This window comes from Poeciliopsis prolifica, unplaced genomic scaffold (genome assembly GCF_027474105.1).
Source record: "Poeciliopsis prolifica strain line A6 unplaced genomic scaffold, Auburn_PproV2 SCAFFOLD014, whole genome shotgun sequence".
Lineage (NCBI taxonomy): Eukaryota > Metazoa > Chordata > Actinopteri > Cyprinodontiformes > Poeciliidae > Poeciliopsis > Poeciliopsis prolifica.
Genome location: NW_026562389.1, coordinates 10,412,378 through 10,436,104, shown reverse-complemented (window position 1 = coordinate 10,436,104; position 23,727 = coordinate 10,412,378). Strand labels below are relative to the sequence as shown.

Here is a 23,727-nt window from a genome sequence, read left to right as displayed (position 1 = left end):
ATTTGTTACTTTGGCAAAAACGAGAACAAAGTGCTTCAGAAATACCAGTTTTGTTGGTAATTTGTTCTTTTATGAACATAGAATGTCGAGCCATTTGTCTTTCTTTTGTCATTTGATTGCAAACGATGGATGGAGCATCAGGCTGAACATTGCTGGAAGCAGCAAACAGATATGAAGCTCATAAACAAAAATAGACATTTACCCAGAGCATACAAGCATTTGTTCTTGTTCGCCTGAGCGAACAAACTTGCTCCAGAAAAGGAATATTTTCTCTGAAGGGAGTATTAGCGGTGAGGAAGCTAAGTGAGCGAGCTAAGTGAGGAAAATAACTGAGGAAGCTAACTATGTAAGCTAACCAAGTAAGCTAACTGAGTAAGCTAACTGAGGAAGCTAAGTAAGTTAACTGAGTAAGATAACTTAGGAAGCTAACTGAGGAAGCTAACTGAGTAAGCTAAATGAGGAAGCTAAGTGAGGAAGCTAAGGGAGTAAGTTAACTGAGTAAGATAACTTAGGAAGCTAACTGAGGAAGCTAACTGGGTAAGCTAAGGGAGGAAGCTAACTGAGGAAGCTAAGTGAGGAAGCTAACTGGGTAAGCTAAGGGAGGAAGCTAACTGAGGAAGCTAAGTGAGGAAACTAACTTAGGAAGCTAACTGAGGAAGATTACAGAGGAAGCTAAGTGCGGAAGCTAAGTGAGTGAGCTAAGTGCAGAAGCTAAGTGAGTGAGCTAAGTGCAGAAGCTAAGTGAGAGAGCTAACTTCCCCTTGCAGAGCAGATGATTTGGGGCAGAAGTGTGAGTCAGCTGCAGCTGTAGCTGTGACAGCAGCAGCAGCTGCAGAGCATCAAGTCGAACACAGAGATGACTGCCTCCCTCCGCTCGCCGTCATGATTAAAGGGACGTGTTGGATGTATCAGCAGCGTAGCAGCTCATTTGGAAAAGAACTACCATAAATAGCCACTGGGCTTTGTTTTGTTTTGAACAGAGCCACATCTCTCTGGGAATAAATACATATTTTTCTGTGATAAAATACCTCAGAAAAGCTTTCATGCCTTCTGGTGTTTTTGGATTATTACCAGCTAGAATTAAAATGGCGATCAACCAAGCATGTCTCCACTTTAAATTGAGACATGCTAAAAGATGTCCTATTCTGCAATAAACAAAAGAAGAAAGAAAGCTGACCTCAGGGTAAACATCTATTTAACCAAACCACGTCTTTGCTTCTTTGAACTCCTTCTTTGCAAACTTTGTGCAGGTATCTGAAACTTCTCCAGCTCCTTTAGCCTCCTGGCTGCTTTCTGCTTCAGCAATCTTTAAGTTATTTAGCATTTTCCCAATTGGATATGGGTTTAAGCTTTCTGACAAGGTCATTTTCTCTCATTTAAATATGTTCCCTTTAACCACTCAAGTGTATTTATAAGAGAAAATGGTCACAGAAACCATTTTTAATGGAAAACTCCCGTTTGAGTTAAGAAATTATTCAGGATTCCATAAATCCTGAATAATTTTCTTTGCAATGCAGAAATGATCATTCGACGCTGGCATGTTCTGAACCCGATGAAAAACCTGATGAAAAAGCCTTTTTTCAGTCTCATTAGCTCAGAGTAGCATCAGTAATCATGTCTAGCAATGCCTTTTGGTGAACTTTAGCCTTTTTTGTTTTTATTATTTTTTGTTGAAGCAGAGCTGATTTATTGGTTTTGTCTAACATTTTGAACCTTGATCAATATGTAAAAAGATTTGGCTTGTTTTCTAACCTTGTGGGTTTATTGTTTGATCCTGTCCACTCCTCTGTTCTTTAATTATTTATCCGAATAGTCAAAGATACTAATTTGACTTGCATTGTAATTTACAACTAACAATATATGGTAAATAAAGTTTTCCATGAATACGACCATCATACGTCCAAAATAATTGTTCCTGGAACTTTCATTATGCTTCATGCACACATCAGTCAGACTGTAGCTGTTATTAGTATGAATTAAAAGTCAAGGTGAGTAGGAAACATCTTAATTCTGATTTCATTCTTATAAATTGAATGCGCCATCATTACAGGAAGTAACGCTTCCTTGAATTTGTGCTTTCTGTGCATGCTGATGAATGGCTGATTTGCAACCTTTCCACCTCTTCTAAACATGCATCATTAGTTGAAATGTTAATAAATAAACACAACATCCTGAGGTTTATGGTTGGCATCTTGATCTTCTGCAAACATTATTTTTAAAAACACCCAATAAATGACAACTTGTGTACTTGTAGATGACATTTATTTAAAGTTGTTTAAAAATTACTTTTTACATCATAATTAGCCTGAGCGTCCTCTTTGTTTTAAATTATGCAGATGGATCTCTGAAGACTGGGAGCATTGTACCAAAACCTGCGGCTCCCTGGGTTTCCAGATCCGGACGGTTCGCTGCATGCAGTTCCTCCATGACGACACCAGCCGCTCCATCCACAGCAAATACTGCAGCGGGGAGAAGCCGGAGAGCCGGAGACCCTGTAACAGAACCCCGTGTCCGGCCCAGTGGAGGACAGGCGCCTGGTCTCAGGTACTCCAAAGGCTCTCTGACCAGAATAAAACTGAGGCTTGTATAAAGTTCTGTCCTTGGTCTCAGTTCACATCATTGGTAAAATGTCTGCTGGTCACAGCCCTTTAATTCAACTTTTACACTTGCATGTTTTCTAAAATAGCTGCAAACAGATGTGCAATTCCTCAATCGTACAACTTTGAAAAGCATTAGTAGAGCCTCCTGAACAACTTCAAAATTAGTTTAACAGACTGATAACTTCTTGATGCCACCTTAGGGAAGCAAAAGGGAGTCATTCAGTACCAGCAGAGAGTCAGGTTGTGGTGAAGTGTACGGCTGGAGTCACTACTTCCGTTTCCACTAACCATAAAATTGGGCAAATTGAAATTACAAAAATAGATTCACTCAATGGAAACACTTTTTTCACATCACACGAGTCACAGTATCACCAACAGGATGTTACCACTGGCAGAGACGACAAAGAAGAAAACAGAAAGACTAACAAAACCTAAAGATTTGCGCACATTTGTAGCTACTGATAGATTCAGTGTAATAGTTCAGAGGATCAGATCAGAGCAACAGCTACAGTCAGGTGGCTTGGCCATAATGACAGAGGCAAAGTGGAGATAGTTTGATCATGTTGTGAGGTCAGATGGCTGATTCTCTGGAAAGAGGATGTTGGAAAAAGAGGAAGACCTCAGAGAAGATCCGAGGACATGGAGGTGATTGTAGCAGAGGAAGATGGATGGGGTGAGGAGAACAGCTAGAATATGTCTGGACAACACATTTTTCCACTGGATGTCCTCATTTTTTCACGTAGTTCCCTCCTCTGTTTGCCCTCATGCATCTTGTTTTTGATGCCATAGTTGGAAAAAACACTACAAGTAGGTGTTTTGTTTTGCTCCTCATTTGCTGTAAATTTTTAAATTGAAAATATTTTTATGGACAGCATTCAGGCAAAAGGAAGCAGATTTCAATCAGGAGCTCATCTTTCCATCCAGGCCAGCTGGAGATTTAACAGGCAGCCAGCAACATCCTGCAAGGAGCATCCAGCAATTTAACAGCAGCTGCTGTAACCGAATTTAGCTACTGGCAAAAATAACACCTGTGTGACGTGATTTACACTCCATCAATGGTGTCATTTTATTGGATAAGTTCCTCTTAAAACTGTCATTCAGTTCATGGGGTATATTTCTATTATCTTGAGATGATTGAAGGTTCGTTATTAAAGCCAAAATGATCTTACTCTAAATTTATTAGTTCATTAGATGCATCAATATGGGCAAAATATTGTTCTTTTCTGCAGCACTTATTTTGAAGGGCTGTGCATAAAACTGACATAACATCTGTAATGAACATGAAGGAGAATCTTTATTACTGTTGTTGCATTAAAAGAGCTTTAAAAGTATAAACTTTGCAATATTGAGTAAATAATGACAATACACTGCTAAATCAATTAAAGCAAGGTATCAACTTTGCTTTAAAAGCGTTATTATTTGACACTTCATGACCACAGTCATGATTATGACAGCTGTTATGTCAGTCTGACATTCACCCCTTCATTTAAAGTGTTACTGTATTTTCTATATAATAAAGGTTTTTGTCTCTGAGTAATTCAATAGTACACAATGGAAGTAACCAAAGTTACCTACAACTTTAAGAAACTGTTTCAAAAAGTTAAAACAAAAATCAATTCAGTCAATAGAAAGTTGCATCATGAAGTAAATCTGGTTGGAAAGTCTTCCAGTTACCCAGCAGATGAAATGTTTTGGTTGATTCTGTTCCCTGCAGACTCCACCGTTCAGCCCTAACAAAGCGGGCTGGAGGTGAACACAATGTTGTGAGGCATTTAGCTTCCAGGTGGACGTCAGTTTGTTATCCTGGCCAATTACCCAGACGTTCTCTGGCGCCTGTGTGACCTTCCTCCACTAATTTCTGTTCTGTCCGGTTCCAGTGCTCCGTGACGTGTGGAGAGGGGCTGGAGCGGCGCCTGGTCACCTGCAAGACCGGAGATCAGTGCTACGGGGACAAACCCGAGGCGGTGAGGCCGTGCAGACCGGGACCATGTCATGGTGAGCATGTCACAGGTCAGAGGTCATTCAGTGACTTCTGCAGTTTGATCATTTTGACCATTTATCTTGAGGTCCATTTCATTTTTACATGTAAGTTTGTATTTTATTCCTCCCTTAAAGCTGAAGTGTGTAACTTTTATAAAACAAAAAGTTTTTTCCATATTTGTTAAAATAGTCTCCAAGTTGTGAAAGTTTAGTTTGAGACAGAAAATCTGTGAAAAGACTGAGCTCCCCTCCCAGTGCTAACCAGAAACAACCAGTCAGCAGGTCTCAGCGCTGTCAATCATTCCCGTGCACAGCACTGCCCTGTGCTACGCCACAGCTAGCATGAATGCTAAGGCTAGTTAATGGCAGATAAACAATTTCCCTCTAATGGTAAGTTGTTTCTCCACCTTTATTACAATTAGTAGAGAATACACAAGGATGTTTGACAGCGCTAAGCCCCTCCTCCTGGCTCTGATCGGCTGGTATTGGTCGGGATCGGTTCATTTCTTCAGATGGTAATAGTAGCTCAGGTAAAAGATGGAGGACATTGACCTTTTCACAGATTGTTGACAGTGAATATGTCAAAAAAATGTTTATAAAAGTTACATAACCCAGCTTTTAGGTCTATACTGTCAGTGAGAATAAAAACTTAGTTTAAACTAATAATTTATGTTTAGCTGATTTGCTTGCAGACTTTACTGTGCTTTTAGCTGTTTCTGCTGTTAAATTATATATTTTCCAAATACTGCAAATAGTTTCTGTGTCGTGCTTTAATGCATTAGTGGCACAGGAAGAAGGTTTTCTATTATTCTGATAGTTGCTCCGGAGCGGCTGTAATGCTTCCTGAGTGGTTTCGAACACCAGCACATTTCTATTCCTTAAGTATAAAAAAACCACCTACCATTGTGATTCTGACATATGAATAGTGAGTGACAGCGTGAACCGGAGTCACAGTGAAACCTTCCTGGAGTTCATTTGTGCTTTTCTAAGGTGAATCAAGTCACATTGCCTCACACTGCAGCAGAGCTCTGTTTTTCTGAAAGTGCAGTGAGTGACTTGTGTATAACCTCCATCTCTGAACAAAAGCAGCACTTCTCTGCTCTGCGATGCGTTTCCTGTTAGTGTGATATTTACCGAGCCGTTGTTGTCTTCCTTTTGTCTGACTTTCAGATGAGCCGTGCAGTGGAGACAAATCCATCTTCTGCCAAATGGAGGTGTTGGCAAGATACTGCTCTATTCCAGGCTACAACAAGCTGTGCTGCGAGTCGTGCAGCAAGCGCACTGGAAGTTTGTCTTTGTTCTCGGAGGCGGCGGAGATGGAGGAACACGTCCGCTTCGGGTCAGCCTCCCAGCTGCTGGAGACATTAATGGCCAACGCCACCGACAGCAGGAAGCAGAGCTCAGGAAAAAGCAGCGCTGCAAAACACATCACTACCCCAGCGCCGCTAAAGAAAACCCAGCCAAAGATCTCCAAAGCACCGAGGAGAGTCCCACGAGATTTACCCCTCACCCCGTCGCTCCTCAAGGAGCCAGAAGGTCAAAGGTCAGGTGGTTTGACGGGGAGCCAGCAGCCTACGTCATACTCTAAAGTTGAGAGATGAAAGTGAAGCGTGTTCCCTTTAGGACTCCTCATGGACAGTAGATTTTCCAGCCTCACCAAATACACCACAGAGAGTCGGAAGGTGAAAGGAAAAGTGCTGGTTCACTTTGTTTTTATCGATATTATCGCCCCCTGAAATGGACTTTAAATACGACGACGCTGACATGCCAGACAGCACCCTTAGTCTTTGAGCTGAAAGAGTTCAAATAGAGGCACACGCGATCCAAAGGGAATTTCGTTCCAGTCAAATTACAAAACGGAAAACTGATAAAGAGGCCTCTGTCAGTTTGTTAGTCTGAGTCCAACATGTAGTTTTCCAAAGAAATTGCTGCTTTATCCAAACACAGTATTGAAGTCTGGATTTTGGTCATCTTAAACAATCAAAACTTCAGTGAGATTTTTGATAAAGTTCCCAAATTGTTGTTCTGATTGGTTTATTTTTCAGTTTCTGTCAAAAATAATCTGAGGGCCTTTTAGCAGAAGCCAATTTCACACTGCAACATTCATTCTTAATAAAATCTGCTGCCTCCCACAGACATTTTAAGACTCCAACAACTAAAAACGACTAAAAACAAACATTAAGAAGAGTTGAATTATTTCTCATCTCCTGTTTTGAATCTGAATTGCTTTAACACAAAGATTTAGTTTCTGTTTTCTGCTGTCATCTGAATTTAAAAACCAATCATACATTCTGTTTATTTCGTTTTAATAATCTCTTTAATAGAAATATATATTATTTTGAGTTTTGAAATTGAGCAGTGTGTGCTTAAAGGTTGACATTAGGTTTTAATAGAAAAAAGAAGAAAATAGCTGCAGCAGACAGAGCTAATTAAATCTGTGAAAGGGAAAATTTCAAGCTGCATTTGTGAGGCAAGAAAAAATAAAATGTTTTGAACTATTAACTTCTGTATTAGACATGCATTAGACACTGCTCTTCTTACTAAGGTTTTTTTTTGGAATGCCTTAATTCAAAAAGACGTGAAGTTTTAACCTTTAACTGCCATTTTTCTTGCCAAAAAAACTGAAATATTTAGAAACTTGACTTGGTCAATTATGAGAAGAATTTAAATAATAAAAATTCATCAAAACTAACTTGAAATGTGCTAAATGTTAGCCAGCTTTGTTTTTTTAGATGTGCTGCATGTTAATTTCTATGACAGTATTTCTACAGTTTTCTGTGAATATCGCACCTGAGAATATTAGTATTACCTTGAGAAGTCAAGAAAACTTCGAAATATTCCCTTTTGCTGGCTTAGTGTGGCTAGCATGTTCAATACTGCTGCAGTCAATATCAAAAGGAACGAAAATTAAGTTAAAATATTTAGAACATGTACAAATATTCTGAATCTTTTCTTGTTACAAATATATTGGTTTTGTGTTTTTGTTTTTATGAACGGTGGCATCCTCGATTCTAGAGCTTAGCTTACCGTAAAGCCTCCATCTCTGTCCAAACATTAAATCTAGCATCTGAATCAGCCACGTTCCCCAAGTTAGTGCAAACATCAAATAAATTTGACTTTGGTTCCACTGTCAACATATCACTTTTATTTCATTTTAAAAAGCTTCACAAAGATTAGCTTCCTAGATACAGCGTCTGCAAAAAACATGACATTTCTGCACAGAAGAGCTGGATTATTGCATGAATCCAGAACATTTCGACTTGAAATGTTAAAAAAGTGAATCAAATCAGACACATACTCACAAGGTCACCCTGCTTGTGCTTGTTTTGACATTTTGAAATGCTCCTAAAACAAACATAGTTTCACTAAATTCTCATGAATATTTCTGGGAGCTTTAACTCCGTGTTGACATGATCACATGACCCTTGCTGCAGATTTATCAGATTTTATTAGACGTGAAATCCCTGTTTCACCTCATCCCAAAGCTTGGAACCAGAGGCTGCTAAGTTACAGTTTTATGCAGCATGAAATTGAGTGTTTTGGTGCTGAAGCAACAAGACTTACCAGGTGTTATGGAGTCCAGCATAGAGACAATATCGTCTCACACCATTAAACCAGCAGCAGACTGAACTGTCCTGTTTTATCTGACCTCAAATCAGGACTTACTTCGAGAAAAATGTGTATTTCTCCAGTTTTGGTGAGCTTGTGCGATTTTAAACCTGTTTCTCTTTTTAAACTGATAAGACTCATATTATAATCCATGAGCCTTTGTGGCTATTTGAGCTATCGTTCCCTTCTTATCGTCTTTATCTTCTACCCGTTCTTTTCTGGTATCAACCAGGCCTTTTTGTTCGCACAGCTGCTACTTACAGGGTATTTTCTGTTTTTCTGGCCATTGTGAATCTAAAAGATGACTGTGCATGAAAATCCTGAAATACTCAGACCATCCAACAACTGTGCCAAGTTCAAAATCCTTTAAATCCCCATTTTGTTCCCCATACCTAGTTAGTTTAAACTTCTGTCTAAATAAATTGAGTTTCTCCCTTTTCTGTGACTGATTTGAAATTTGAGTTGCTGAGCTGGTGCAGCCAATCAACTGGCCAGTGATTATATGTCTCATCTGATAAACTCTCGTTCAGATCGCAAGTCTTAAAGACTATTTGAAATTTTCTAAATGAGGCTTTAATTCACTTATTACTAAATTAACAAACTGGCTTCACTTGTTTTTAAAATGACAAAAAATGTGTTTTGTTCTGAGAAATGATCCAGCCAGCACCTCTTTCTTGTTGTTTTGACAGTTTTAACAAGCCTCTCGTTTTAACAAGCCTCTCGTTTTGACAGAAAGTGCTAAAAACTTGGCAGACATAAATTTCTGTTGCTTTTCTGAATACAAACAGCTATTATTTCCAAAACATTATGTAACAGCTCATAGGATAGACATCACATGAGCTGCCTTGTATGCACACATATTAAAGAAATTCAGGTGATGGAGATCTAAAAGAGATGAAATGAAGCAATGTTCTTTTTTGGAACATCAAGTCCCGTTGCATCTGTAATGTGTTGGAATCAAAGATGTTTGATTATGTTCTCAAACTTGTTTTCTTCTTATTTTTGTTAGCTTGTTTGGTTTTGTTTTTAGTGCCCCAAATTGGTCAGATAATGATTCACTAGATTAATCAGAAAGTAGGTCATGCCATCAGTTTCACTCTGTTTCTAGCCTCCAGCATGCTGAGGTGAGTGAATCGTCACCACTGGAAACAGTGTCATTGTTTCCAAAAAGTCATTTTTTGTAACTTGGCTTATCTGGGGGCCAATTTGTATGCATCTTATTGTATTTATGTTGCAGTGTTAAGTGCGTTGTAATGTGGTGACAGCATTATTTTTCTATTTCACCTCATCTACGTATTCCGTTAAAATGAATGTCAGATGCGCTATAGAGTATAAAATTAAGTTATTGTTAGAGTTTTCAAATATTTTTCTTTTAAACACGCTAAGGTGCTGATTTTTTTAATCAAGGATTTTCTAATTTGCTAATACTTTGTGATAATATTGATTAAGGGCATTGTACTGGTGCTTCAGGAACCAAAGGGCTCTACAGAGGGGAATGTGCTTTTATTTTTTATTAATCCTACATAAATACTTAATTTATGTAGGAAATAATTTAATTTTTACTTTCCTCTACTTTTTTCTGTTCAAGTATTAATGCCGAGCTTAATTTCAGCTGTTGGATAAATATTTTTATTTTACCGTGTTATTGGAAATCAAAAGTACAAACATGTGGACCAGAACAAAAAAAACTGTTCAACCTCTATTAGAAAGAATTTACTTTATAGCAATTTAACTTGAATAAATATATTAACTAATTTAATGGATTTACAATAAATACTTACTCATTCCAGTTGATTTATTGTTTTAGAGCTTGACGAAAAAAAGTCTAGAACTCAATACAGTTCAAAACGTTCAAGTCTAGGTTCATTTTTTTTACAGGATAAAAGCCAAACTAAACACAATAAGCTGGACTTTCAACAGAATCTTACTGTTTATAAAACCTTTTTTCTCCTAGATTCTTTAATAATCGCTTTTTTATGACGAACTGAAGTTCTGCAGAGAGAAAACTAATTTATTTCTGAAAAGGATTTCCTAACTACCACCATGCATCTGACTGCAATAGCCAAAGACACGGTTTTGTGTTTTCAGCAAATAGTTTTCAGCTTTTCACACTCACTCCTGTGTGCCAATGTACAGTAAAACATGTATATAGCATTGAGTGGATAAATATTTATTGAAAGTCAAATGGTTCTGCTTTTTTACAGTCTGTGCAGTGAACTGCAGCAGGTACATCATGGAAACCGAATCACCTTCTTTTGTCATTCAGATAAATAAATGTGATAGAATAGAAACAACTTTGTGTTTTTGCATTTAGTTGTAAACATACAGGCTCAGTTTTGAGTCATTTGTCAGAAGGCTGTTTCTTTTCTCAGCTGTTTTGTAGATGTTAAGAATCGTGACTGTACATCACAGCAGCATGTACTGACTGATCAGTTAATAAAAGGTGTTTTATGCTCCTTGACATTTTTTTTTGTTTGTTTTACATTTTCCTCCCCAGTTCCTTGTTAATTTCTGCCTTTAAAAGTTGCTGCTAATGTTCTAGAGAGCCTGATAATAGTGTAGTTGTAGGTGATAAATGACAATCCCTGAGCCGCAGACAGATGTTCTAGCATAGGATTCTCCATGTACTGTATCAACGCTGTTGTTTTATCCGTGCTTTCAAACACCGTTGGCTTCTCCTCTGTTTTGCTTTGTATTGTTTGTGTAGATGGAATTGCACACTACTGATGCTGTTTGTTGTACTGGGGAGCACATAGCAATAAAGGATTTGATGAATTAATGGGATTTCTTGCTTTTACTCTTTCTGCTTTTTTGGGGGGGGCGGGGGTTTGTCAGAGAAACATCCGTTCTTCTTGCAGGGTGGCGTCAGAGCTGGTGGCTCGCTCCAGAGGTCATCGGGTCAGAAGCAGGTCATGCATGCAGACGGAGAACAGCTCCATTCAGAAAGGCAACATCTATTATAAGCTGTTTGCCATGAAGATTGAATAATTTCTCAATCAAGCATGAAAGAATGAAATCAACACATTTATAACATGCTGTCAAGCTAAAAGAGGAAGAAGAATCTATTTTTCAGACTCATCTCAGTTTTTCCCAGAAGACATGCAAACTTTAAGGTAACATTCTGTTAAGTTAAACTCCTTGCTAAGGTCTCGCTACGTTTTATATAAAAGTAACACTGCATTTCAGAAAAAGAACACCAGCAGTAAAACACGGTGGTGGTAGTGTGATGGTGTGAAAGCACCAGAGATCAGGTCTTTATGAATGTTTTTAATTATTTAAAAAGCATTTTAATTGTGCAACTACTTGTAATTGTTGCCTGTTCTGCTGCTTGGCCAGGGCTCCCTGGTTAGATAAAATATCAAATAAAAATTTCAGTCTTCAGATATTGTCTCTTCCTTCCTGCTACCCAGAGGAGCTATATTTATCCTTAAGACAGGAGTTCAGACTTTGTTATATCTCTGCTTTCATAATTTTCTGCTTGCTGGTTTTTGTTTAAAGCACCAGAGATTTAGACCTACATATTTTTATTTTTTCACTGACAGATACTCACTGGTTAAAGAGAAAATCCCAGAGAATCACTCGACTGTTTATCGCTTTGTTTTCCACTTTAAAGATCCTGGCCATGTTTGAAGAAATCAGTCTGTCAAAAACCCCATCAGAAATGTGTGTTTCCTTTCCTATAAATCAAGGTGTGTGCTGCGCTGTGTGTCTTAAAGCAGCTTGCATATGCAGAGCTGCATTATAACCAGGCTCTGACTATTTTTATATCCGTAGCTGATGTACAATAGAATCAGTAGCAGGAACTCAGAAGGTCAAAGGAAAAGGTTTTAATTGTCTATGGGCCCTTTGGCTCAGAAGAGAAACATTTTAACAAAGGCTGTTGAATATTTTAACATTATCTTCCTACCGTTCAGCAGACGCAGACCTTAGGTTATGTCTTCTCCTTAAATAACTGGGAATATCTTCAAAATCACATTTTAAATATCAATAAATTGAACATATATACACTGTATTTATTCTCAACAAAGATTACATAGTATAAGCAAGTGGTGTAAATGTATATTAGGTGACGTGTTTGTTTCCTGCATTCTTTATTTCATCTCTTGAAGAAAAGATTAACTTAAATTTCATGCAAGAATTGGGCATCTATATCATTCATTGTAGTAATTCAGTTCAAATAATAAAGCGCATAAATAAAAGGCCCAAAAATGTCAGCCGTCTTGAAAAAGGCACTCATTCTGAAATTCAAGTTGCGAATGGGAAATAAAAAACACCTCCTGAGGGGTGAAGATGCTCATTTTTATGCTTCTCTCCTCACTTTTTTAACTGCAATATGCTGCACTATGGAGGTTCATTAACTGTTAGTCATAATCATCAAAATTAACGACAGCTGACACTTAAAATACATCATTGAGAGGAATGAGTCTTTATGAGGGTTTTACCTTTTTAAATTGAATTGCTGACATGAGTGAACTCCCTGATGACAATCTAATTTATTGGGATGCACATAATGATGTCTTCTCATTCTTTTTTATTTATCAAATATATGTTATTTTCATGATGGCTATCGTAGATCAGCCTGCAGCAGCGCAGTGTGCTCAACTTTGCTGTCGCGTTACTGGTTTTAATATCCTGTCACATTTCATTTCTTTTACTTATCTGATGAGCCAACAAGAAGGATGCAGTTAACAGAAGAACAGTTTGCTACTCCAGAGTCACTGTCACTCTTTCAATATCATATCACTCGTTTTCCAGCGTTAATTAGGAGCCGCCATGATTTTTCTTTCTTCTTTATTTTGGTGCAGCTACAGTGAACCCATGACAGAGTATATAAATGAGTTTGCAAAATTGAGGACTGACCTCACCAGATGTTTTTTACAAGCCCAACTAAATCTCAAGCTAAAATAATCAGTTTTTTTATTATTATTAACTACAAAAATAATAACATATCTAAGGATAAATATTTTTTCTTTCAAATCTAACCAGTGTTGATCTCAGTGTGCAGAAATGTGTTGATGCGTCATTGGGTTAATTCTCATTTTGATGGCCTTAGTGTCATTGCAGTTCTGTAAAACTTGTGAGAAAGAAGCCACTCACCCAGATCCATCCTGCTCCAAACTCTGGCACGCTCATGGTGTTAATTGGTGATGCACTCTGAACAACAGGCTTCTGTCTCAGACTGTGCAGGTGTTGGACAACACTCTCCTTACAACATGGCACAATTGGCCCCTTTACACAGTTGGCCCCTTTACAGTGAAATTTATTATACTTTATTATTCTACATACCAACACCTATTAATCTTCGTCCAAAAACAAATCATTTAGTTATTACCTTTTTCCATGAATGTGAAGCTTTTGTTTTTTTTCAGGGTTTTCTTTCTAATTGTTGAGTATTGATGTTTATGTGAGTTTTCAGTATCATTGCCAGGGTTCATATGGATACTTAATCTTTTAAAATGCTTGAATTTCAATTAGGTGTTTTCAAGATTTGGAAAGTGCTCATTTTGTAGTAAAGACTAAATTTGAAATTGAAATTAGATATTTTCTAACCACTAATAAAAACAATTTATTTCTCATTCCGCTGAAGTTAAAACGGACTGAACCGTATTGTTGTAGGTCAGTTAGAATTTCATCTATTTTGCTTCGTGTCACTTTAAATCCAAATAAGCTGCTGATGGCCACGCCCCCAACTTAATGTTTACACGCGCACTGGACAATTGCTGCAAACAGATTTTCAATTTTACAACCGTAGGTCTTTGACAAGCAGCGGTAGAACCTCCTGCGCAACCAACAAGAGTACAACAAGTGGTTTCTGTATGGTAAGTCAATACTAAAACACTTGTCTTTTCCAGCAGCCATTGTACAGTGGTAAAACCAGCTGACCAAACATGCTTGGAGCTCCTCTGGGGTTGCTAGATAACCATTTAGTTATTGGTTACCTACTGAATTACCTACTCAATTGTGATGTTACATTCCAAACGAAACTGCTAATTTTCCAGACACCAAAAACATAAATTTATTCCTAAGAGATGGCTGGGTGTGTTTTTTTTATTTTTGTTTGTTTTGTTTTTTTTGTTTGTTTTTTTCATTTTACTTCAGCTGTTTTTAGAAGCAGTAGAAACCCAAATGGAAGTTCAAAAAATGTATGAAATGTTAATTTAGACAATAGGATGTAGCTGTTAATTTAGCCGTCCTGTCTCAGCACCAACTTCCCACTTCACTCCTCTCCAAGGCTTAGAGCACAATATTCTGTAAGAGCAGTCAAACAAGGATTAAAGTGGAGTCTTTTTCAAATTGAAAAGTAGTCATTTGTTGCCAGGATAAAGGCTTGGTTTGTTTGGATAATGGCTGTTGAATAAACCTCAGTTGTAATTATCAAAAGACATTAAAGATTTTTCTTCCAGAATTAGCTTTTTTATTACAATTTGCATTCAATGTAGACTTCAGAAAAATATATTTATATAAACACACATATTTGGTTTGAAACAATTTTTTTAAAATGCAACTAAACCCACTTTTAAGGCATAAACCTGCCCCAGACAAATTTTTTAAATTCCAAAGTGGGTGGAGCCAAGCGACACAGGGGCGTGGCCAAGTGGTCAAACTTATTAATAAAAACTGTTGTTTTGGGGTTAGCTAAACATTAATAATTAAATATTATTTAATTAGTTTCAGCCTGAGGAAACAAACTTTTAGAGCCCCCTTTTGTTTTTTTGTTTTTTATAACAGTTAACGCACATAATGCAATTCTGAACAAAAGAGAAAAAGCTTGAGGTTACATGTTATTATTGAACTCTAAAGCAACTGTGGCAACATTTTGACCGTCTGACTCTTTCCTGTCTGTTTACAGTCGGGGTAAAAAATGTGAAATGGTAAAATTGGTTTCTCATTCTCGCATTCTGAAAATGTTAAACTACGTTGCCACAAATTGGCGAGCCCGGCTGTGACAAATTTTTAAAAGTTTCTTTATATTCTCAAAGTAAAACTTGTGTTTTTCCATCCAATAATTACTGGGAGCTTTATAAATACCAGCTGCCACAGAAACTGCAGACAGGTGGGACAAGAAATGCATGAAAATAACATTATTCTAATTGGCTCAATAACCTAATTTTACTTGTAGAGCAGTCAGGAAGGTTTCACTGATCTGCCTCTATATCAGACGTCTTAATTAAAAGAAACGGAAATAAAATGCCAACATATAATTTTTCAAATGTGAAACTCTTAAATGTGAAGACTTTCACATTTAAGTCACCATTTTTCTCCTCTGTGTTTATATTTAATTAGCTAATATTGTTTCACTTTACCATCTGCTTAGCATCTGTTCTACTGTTAAGATCTACAGGCAGGAGCGACTTTTTATAGCAATTAAAAAAAAAGATCTAATAATAATAAGTTAAATATGCAATTTGGGTAACGTTTCAAAAAGGTTGTGATTGCCTTTTGGACAATCACAAAGGCAGGTGACCCAGCATTAAGCACCAGTATCAGATTATAGTTTGGGATTTTGAGGGATTAGAAACTGCAAAAAGTAGATGACATAAACATCTTTAGGTCATTTTCTAATATTCTATTAATTAATAATGACAATATTGAATGTTCACTTGTTTTGACTCAGAGTTTGAATATTATTTGAATCTGAACTTGGAGGAAATCACCAGATATTTTAATTTCTCAAGGTTAATGAGATCTGATACCAACACAAACAAATGATCCCCTCTGGGATTCACAGCTGATTTCACTGTTGTGGTGGTAACGCCATGCACCCAGCCGAGGAATGCCCGAACATCCTCGTATCATCAGCCTCCGCAGAGTTCCCAGCTGAAGTGGAGGTCCATCTCAGTGGCAGGGCGCCACGGTGGCTCAGGGAGAAAGCAAACATTTGCGTGACAGCGTCTACAGCTGACCTAGTTTGTAAAAATAAGGACTGAATGTGCAGATTTCCATTTTCACTGGGGACTCAGGCTGCTTTCTCCACAAACATCCTGAGTCTGAGTAACAAGCAAATATTTCTGACAGACGCTGGCTCCATAAGGTCAAATACATAGAGGCGAAATCGAATCGGCGGATAGTTGAAAGAATGGACCGATCCAAAAAAAATGCACCGTCACATTGATGAGTAAAACAGCATCCCTTACAGCATCCCAGTAAGCTCATTTATGGATGAGCTTACTGATGGCAAGTTGGTCTGGAAAGCTGAAGTGATAAAAAGCAGGCTCCTAATCTTGCAGAAGTTGGTGCTCTAATGGTACTAATTCATTCACAGGGCTTTTGTCTCTGAGTGTGGAGGCATCAAAGAACATCATCAACATAACACAATGAAGATCAAAAAGATACAAGTGGTAAATATTGCAATATCCATATTGGTTGCAATGTGTGCCTATTTTCTTTCCTCTGTTTTCTCATCTGTTCTTCAATTGCTATGATTTTCACCATTTTGGACAATATCTTTATTGTGAGCATCTGCTGAGTTGAGCCTGTCCAACTATTAGAGTATAGAAAACGTACATTAGCAAACAACTATTGTACTCTAAACAGTCTTTTGCAATATAAACATTGGAAACTAATGTTGAGATGTGGATAAATTCACTATATAGTTTATATAACATATTTGCAAAAAACAATTGTTTTCTTGAAAAATATAATTAAAATCCCTCTAGTTTTTGTAAAGTGAATATTTTTTTTTATCGTTTCAACACGTGGGCTGGATGTGTTGCTGACAGCAGACTAAGAATCCACCAATTGCAGTTTTCTGGACGATGTGCGATTCTGTAAAAAGCCTGAGTTGTCAAGTCCGATTTTGGCCAATACCAATTTTGTTTCATCTGAATTGTTGCTAAATATAACAAGAAAGTCACTAAGTTACCAATAGTGGTATGTCGGTCTGTCAGTCAAACCTCTCACAGAAGAGCAGAAGAGGACAAGGATTCATATTCAGATCTTTGCTGAAGTAGATAAGCTCCGGGGATAAAATGGGGTTTACATGTAGGGTATCAACTGATCACTGATCTCCCAAGATCAGAGAAATTGGTGCCAATAAATCGGTGCACCTGTACTGCAGATCTTTGTTTTTTGGTATCTAAGCTTCACTTCATAGAAGAACTGTGAAGCCAGTGCAGTGTGCTCAGTTGTTTTGATGAAGCTGTACAGACTCCACTATTGAAAATGACATTCGGCTTCACAGCTGCCAATTTGTGCAGAAAATCCATCTAGAATGTCAAACTCTTGAGCAAAACTAACCGACTTACTGAAGTAAAGATGCTTATATTAAATATTTTATGCCTAAATCTGAGTTGGCTTCACTCGAAAGCCAATTGTAAAATGCACCTCCTGCAGCTTCGTGTTTTCTGACTCATTCTCAGTCAGGAGTGAAGTTCAAGCTCCCAACGCTTGCATCCTGGTTCTGTAGTGAACAATCTGCTGCCTGTGGGCCTGTTCCCTGCTTTAATTCCTTAGCGATGTCAGACTGCGTTTCCATCTCTCCTCTGTGCCTCAGAGTGTTGATAGCTTCAGTGTTTCATGTTTAATCATCATGGAAAAAGCCTCTCCTCTCTTGGCCCCTTTTGTTTTCTTTCGGTCCTGATTTCACGCTCAGTCATGGGAGAGGGACGGCCACACACCACATTTATCCAAACAAGTCATCCTGAAGAAATTACTTTGCAGAGATAAAGTGATGGATTTTATTCAGAATGTACAATCTTCACAGTTATTAATTACATGTTTCCTGGCAATATTTCAGTGAGATCTGTATGTAACTTTTTTTTTTTTTAAATGCTTTTGACGTATGTGTTGCAGCTGTTGCTGTGTCGCGACAATATGAGACAGATAATGTGTGAAAAGATCGTTCTCCACCTTGTCTCTGTGTTTATTGTCGTCTGATGAAATGCAATGCTCCCAATCAAAATCAACCCGTAGGAGGGGCTTAGCGCTGTCAATCAACCTCGTTAAGCACTGTTAACGAGGTTGACAGACAGAGGTTGATTGCTATATATACAGATATATAACAGATATATCTGTATATTATATATGAGATATTTTTAATTGAAGCAGAGTTTTTCTTTTGAAGTGTTGTATATTTGTGTCTACAGTGCTTCTTTTGAAAAAAGCCAGTAGTTAGTATTGAAAGCAACTGTGTGCTTTAATCATGACACTTTGTTGAGAGTTTTATTTTAAAGCCAGAAATGACAGAATGACTTATAAGATCTATTAGGATGGCTGACAGCCTTTGGTTAGAAAAATACCAAAAATAATAATGAAGTGGTTACTGTGGTGGCATCATGGGTAAAATTGAAAACATAAATTTAAAACTGAATCTGTTTTGTGGAAGTTTGTGATGTTTACTGATAAAATTGACGATTAAATCAACTTAAATTAATTTGCTGACACATTTCTCATTGCAGTGCAAAGCTCCACAAGTAAAATAAATAAAACATGCTACTGCAGGTAGTTATATTACGAGAATAAAGTCATGAATTTACAAGAATAAAATAGTATGAGATTTAAATAAAGTAAATAATACAAGAATACAGACATAATGAGAATAAAATAATGATAGATGAGAATAAAATTATATTAGTTGTACATGAATTATGTAGCATTACAAGAAAGTCATAATAATGAGAAGGAAGTCATATTTTGGGAATAATGTAATTTTATGACTATTTCTTATTGTGGAGCTGATACTGATACTCTTATGATAAAAACAAAGTATGAAAAACTTTTATCCTAAATATGCATATTTACTTTAAAAGAACCTGACTTTTTTGCAGTTTTACAGTTTTAAACAGCAACGCTTCCTGCTCTTTATAAAGATTCTCTAAATTTCTCTTTGAATTGTGACTCTGTGTTTTAAATATTCTCATTCTCCAATCCATCATGAGACGCCTCTAATCCAGTACCTCACTGGGATCGACCCATTCTTTCATTTTGCAGAAGCAAAGTTCTGCAAATTCTGGATTATATACAAATAATGGCCTTCAAAGCAAATGAAACACCTGAGTCTTAATTATTTGGACGGCTGAACAAAAACAATGTAGTGCAGTAGAATATGATCGGATGGAATCTGCTCCAGTCTTTCCAAATGTTGAAATATTTCAATCTAGTATTGTATTGTGTGTGGTGATTGAGTTTCTGCACAGAAAGTGATATTTACAGTGTGTTTATTACTTTACTGATGACAGTTTTAGACATTTTGCAGCTCAGAGGACCACGAATGCACCCACACACAGTTTGGTCACATTAACATGTACGAAGGCAGGACAGAGGAGAGCGCGTCAAATTTCAAAAGCATACACAGGAACAATGTTTGCTTTTTTTTGCCTCTCTCACTAATCCAGTTCTCTCAGCAGACAGTATGAACAAATCAAGTAAATATTTCTGAAATGCTGCATGTCAGTGACGGGCGCAATGAAACTTCTCTTCCAGCAGAAAACCGTTCGTTAATTAACACAGAGAGGGATTACACAGCAAAACAGGGATTATTTTAGAATAAAATAATACTGTTGACCTGGAAATCATTGGAGTGTTTCACAGTTATATTAAAATGATGCCTGTAAGAAAATAATATTGAAATATTAATAAAATGTGAATTCTTACGTCCTTACGTAGGGAACGTTTGGTCCAGCATTATATCCAGCTGTGGTGAAAAAAATAAAATAGTTTTGAATTTACACACAAGTATATTAATGATTGGGTCTGTACCAGGATTTTAAATAATTTAAACTTAACTTTGCATTTCAAACTGGTACAAAGATTATGCCAAAGCAGAAAAAAATGCGTTAAGTACAAAATACACATTGAAACCTCAAACTATATAACAAATACATAAATCTAGTTTCATTTAGAAAGTGTGAACTTTTTCTCTAAGCATAAATGTAACAGGAATCCATCAGTTTCATTTCCTCTTTAATAATAATTATGCAGTATGAAAGTGAATTATTCAACTACACTTTATTTTTAAAAAATCAAATAATGATAATAAACTAAAAACAGATTTTGTTTGCTGGAGTTATTTGTGATAAATATAGAAGAGTAGGACCAGATGTTTATTCAGGCTCAGCAAATAGGCTCTGAACATCCCCTTTATGCTCCATTAGGATTAAATACTGACTTAATTGGAAGGTAATTCAATAAGACTGTTTTCTTTCCACTCTCATGCAGTGTTGCTATATTAGCAAATGCAAAAGGCTAAAGTGGCAAGCACATGTAAAACTAGGGATAGCGAGAAAGAGGCTGCTGCACCAAATAGCAAGAAAAGGTGGAATGTAGTCAAAAAACAGCAGAGCTCAATATTTTTGTAATACTTTGATTTGCAAGAAATGAATGGAGACATCAAACATAGATGTCAGAGGTCTTAAGTGGTGGCATCAGGTGTTGAGTCTTTGATTTATCTGGCAGTTTCTGGAGAATCACAATGATCAAAACTCAGTGAAGTCGTGTTTTTACTGGATGTGAACATTTTGTAGCACTTTAAACCTAATAACACTTTTAACATGAAGAGCACATCATGTGAAGCACAGCTTGTGTCAGTAAATGCTTCAATATTTGATAGCAAAGGAAATGCATTAACTGAAAACCAGCTTCATCACACAAGATCCTGGTGGCTCTTTCTCTTGAAGGTGGGAACTTGGTGACTGCTGTGATTTTGGGATGAACTTCACCTAGTTGTTAGTATGACTGCATGCAATCAGAGAAAGACACAGTCATGTTTCACTTAGACAGAAGGACAATGTAGATGGCTAAATGCAGGGTATGCCATAAGTTTCCACACACAGGAGAATGTAAAATATATATTTCAGATAGACAAGAAGATGCGTAATTATACTGATGGCTGGACGGGGAAGCAGTCGCATGGTTGCACCAAACTTTAACAGAAAACATGGATCACACACATGACACTGTGGCAAAACTTATCTGCAAGTTTCAGAAAACTGGAAATGTTGCAGTTGAACCACAAAGTGGTCCAAGACGTACAGCGATTGCAGTCTCACTAAAATAAAAACGGTTCAATATGAAATGTTTGTTTTCTATGGATGGAAACTTCTGGCCCACCTTGTAGTTTAAGCAGATTTAAGTTTAAGTGATTTAAGGTTGATTGAAATATTATTCCAATATTTTAATACCATGCAGCTATGAGTTTAAGTGCATTTGAATTATGTGGTCAAATGTTAAATATTTGCTGAGTTCAAAAGAAAAAGAAAGAAGGGAAAATAGAAACTCAATGCATATGGAGTGCAGGCTCAGTTCTCTCCTTCCTTATCACAGCAGAAATGCACAGACTATTTGTTCCAACTGACATCTAATCGAACAGCTGCTGTTATCTGCTACAGCGCTTTTAGTTAAGCAATAAATCATTTCTGAGCTTGTTTATGTGCATTCGCCACGCTACACACAAACGGACACTTTTTCTTATCTGTAAAACGAGCATTTGTTTAAAGGTGGGAATATTTCTGAATATGAATGAGGAGCAACCCTTTGCTTCTGGTTCCTGAATATTTCAGATCCTATCACAGTTTTATACTTTCCAGCTTCAAGCGGAGATTAAAGTGGTGATGTTTACTTTCTTCTCTGACGTGCAGCAGCTTTTCAACATTAAAAATCTTGTATAAATTACTCATCAGCCCATCCTTAATGAATCATCACAAATAAATAATGTTTTCACTAATGTTGCCATAAAGCAGGAGGGTTAAGCTTTGCTCATATGCAAATATATATATTGTGCTGTCAGTTACAGAGGTAATATATCAAGTGTTTAATAGCCCTTCTCAATTAAATTGAACACCATGACTTCCTTTCTTTTCATTAAAATTAAACTGTTACAAAAACCAGCAGTTTCTGTGTCCAGGTGTTACGTCTGAGTAACATTGAACATGTAAGCAAAGATGCGAAAACCTCACATGCTCGGACGGAAACCAGTTGCATGCAGACTAAGCTGAGATTTCAGGAGTCATTCAGTCCACAGAACATGGAAATTCACAGTAATTCATCAACAATTGTATAAATGTGTTATTTTTTCACCACAGGCACTAAAAAGTACAAATCTTTTACATTCAAAATCTTACACAAAATGCATTTATGCTGCTAAACTGTTTTGGTTGTAATAGTAAATGAAGAGCAGTCCCGTAAATACAGTTTTCTGTGTGATTATCAGTGGCACTGAACAGACATCAGCAAACTGCATGAAATTAAAATGTTAAAAGCAACTTTTAAGCTGCCTCGTGTAATGTTTACAAAAAAATGTGTTGTACATATTTATTATGTCATAACAGGATGATATGAGAGATAATCAGTTAAAAGAATCTTCTCTGCCTTCTTCCAGTCCAAACTACAAAAATACACCATTCATTCTGGAGCAACCAATCAGAGCCAGGAGGAAGGTCTTAGCGCTGTCAGTCACTCTCACGCTCTTTATTAAACGTTTGCAGAATTAGAGAACTAATATCCAGAGAAACTCATCCATGCATTCATCTTCATTCGCATTGATTACTGCAGCAGCGTCTTCACAGGTCTGCCTAAAAAGTTGATCCAGAACGCTGCTGCTGGCGTTCTGACTAAAACCAGGAAGTTAGAGCACATCACCCAGTTCTGAAGTCCTTCCACTGAGAGAACAGGGTTTAAAATGCTGTTGGTAGTTTATAAATCACCACAAAACATTAAAGATCTGCTGCTGTATCACTTTCCAGACCCCTCAGGTCTTCTGGTTCTGCTCTGAATTCCCAGATCCAGAACCAAACATGGAGAAGCAGCATTCAGCTTCTATGCATCACTAATCTGGAACAAATTTCCAGAAAACTGCAAAACAGCCAAAACACCGAGTTTGTTTAAATCCATACTAAAACCAGCTGTTTACCTCATCATAAATGAAACAATGACCAAACATTGATGTGTAACGATGACGAAACATAATGTTTCAATTATTGATGCGTGTTCTGCGACATTGCTTTTGAATTATTTAAAGCACTTTGAACTGCCTTCTTGCTGAAATATCCTATATATATAAACTTGATCGATTGATTGATTGAATGATAGACTTCCAGTAATGCTGAGGCTAGTTAGCATAGCATGGTGACAGATAAACATTTTTTTTCTGTAACAGTGAGTTGTTTTTCCACAATATGCTCAACAATAGTAAGTTGAACCACATACTTGAGGATGATTGGCAGCATTAAGACCCTCCTCCTGTTTTTGCATGTCTTCCTCAGGGAGGAGGTCGAGGAGATCAATTTTTTCAGATTCTGTCTCAAACCTACTGCCATGACATGGCAGAGTTGTAATAATTATGGAAAAATCATGTATCTGTAAAAGTTACATACAGCAGTTTTAACAAAAAAAAACCCTTTAAATAAATCTTAATGTGAAAAAATATAATTTGGAGTTTGAAATTTATATTCTGAACATTTAATCTGATATTTTTACCTTCATTTTTTGTTCTCCAGACATGATGCAGCAACACTTGGTGACCTACAAACACAATGCTCACAAATGCAATCAGTATGTGCTTCAATCCATGTGAATAACAGCTAATTATCACCATTTAAACAAA

General features: G+C 37.0%; 1 protein-coding gene across 1 annotated transcript in view; it reads left to right on the top strand.

Annotated features, from left to right (window-relative positions):
* Window positions 1-8,897, top strand: part of adamts3 (ADAM metallopeptidase with thrombospondin type 1 motif, 3) — a 130,013-nt gene extending 121,116 nt beyond the window's left edge. Inside the window, exons 20-22 of the mRNA XM_055039473.1 lie at window positions 2,337-2,544; window positions 4,478-4,595; window positions 5,751-8,897. Coding sequence (XP_054895448.1) covers window positions 2,337-2,544; window positions 4,478-4,595; window positions 5,751-6,181 — 757 coding nt within the window. The 3' untranslated portion in view covers window positions 6,182-8,897. The remainder of the gene's footprint in view (window positions 1-2,336; window positions 2,545-4,477; window positions 4,596-5,750) is intronic.
* Window positions 8,898-23,727: the final 14,830 nt, after the last annotated feature.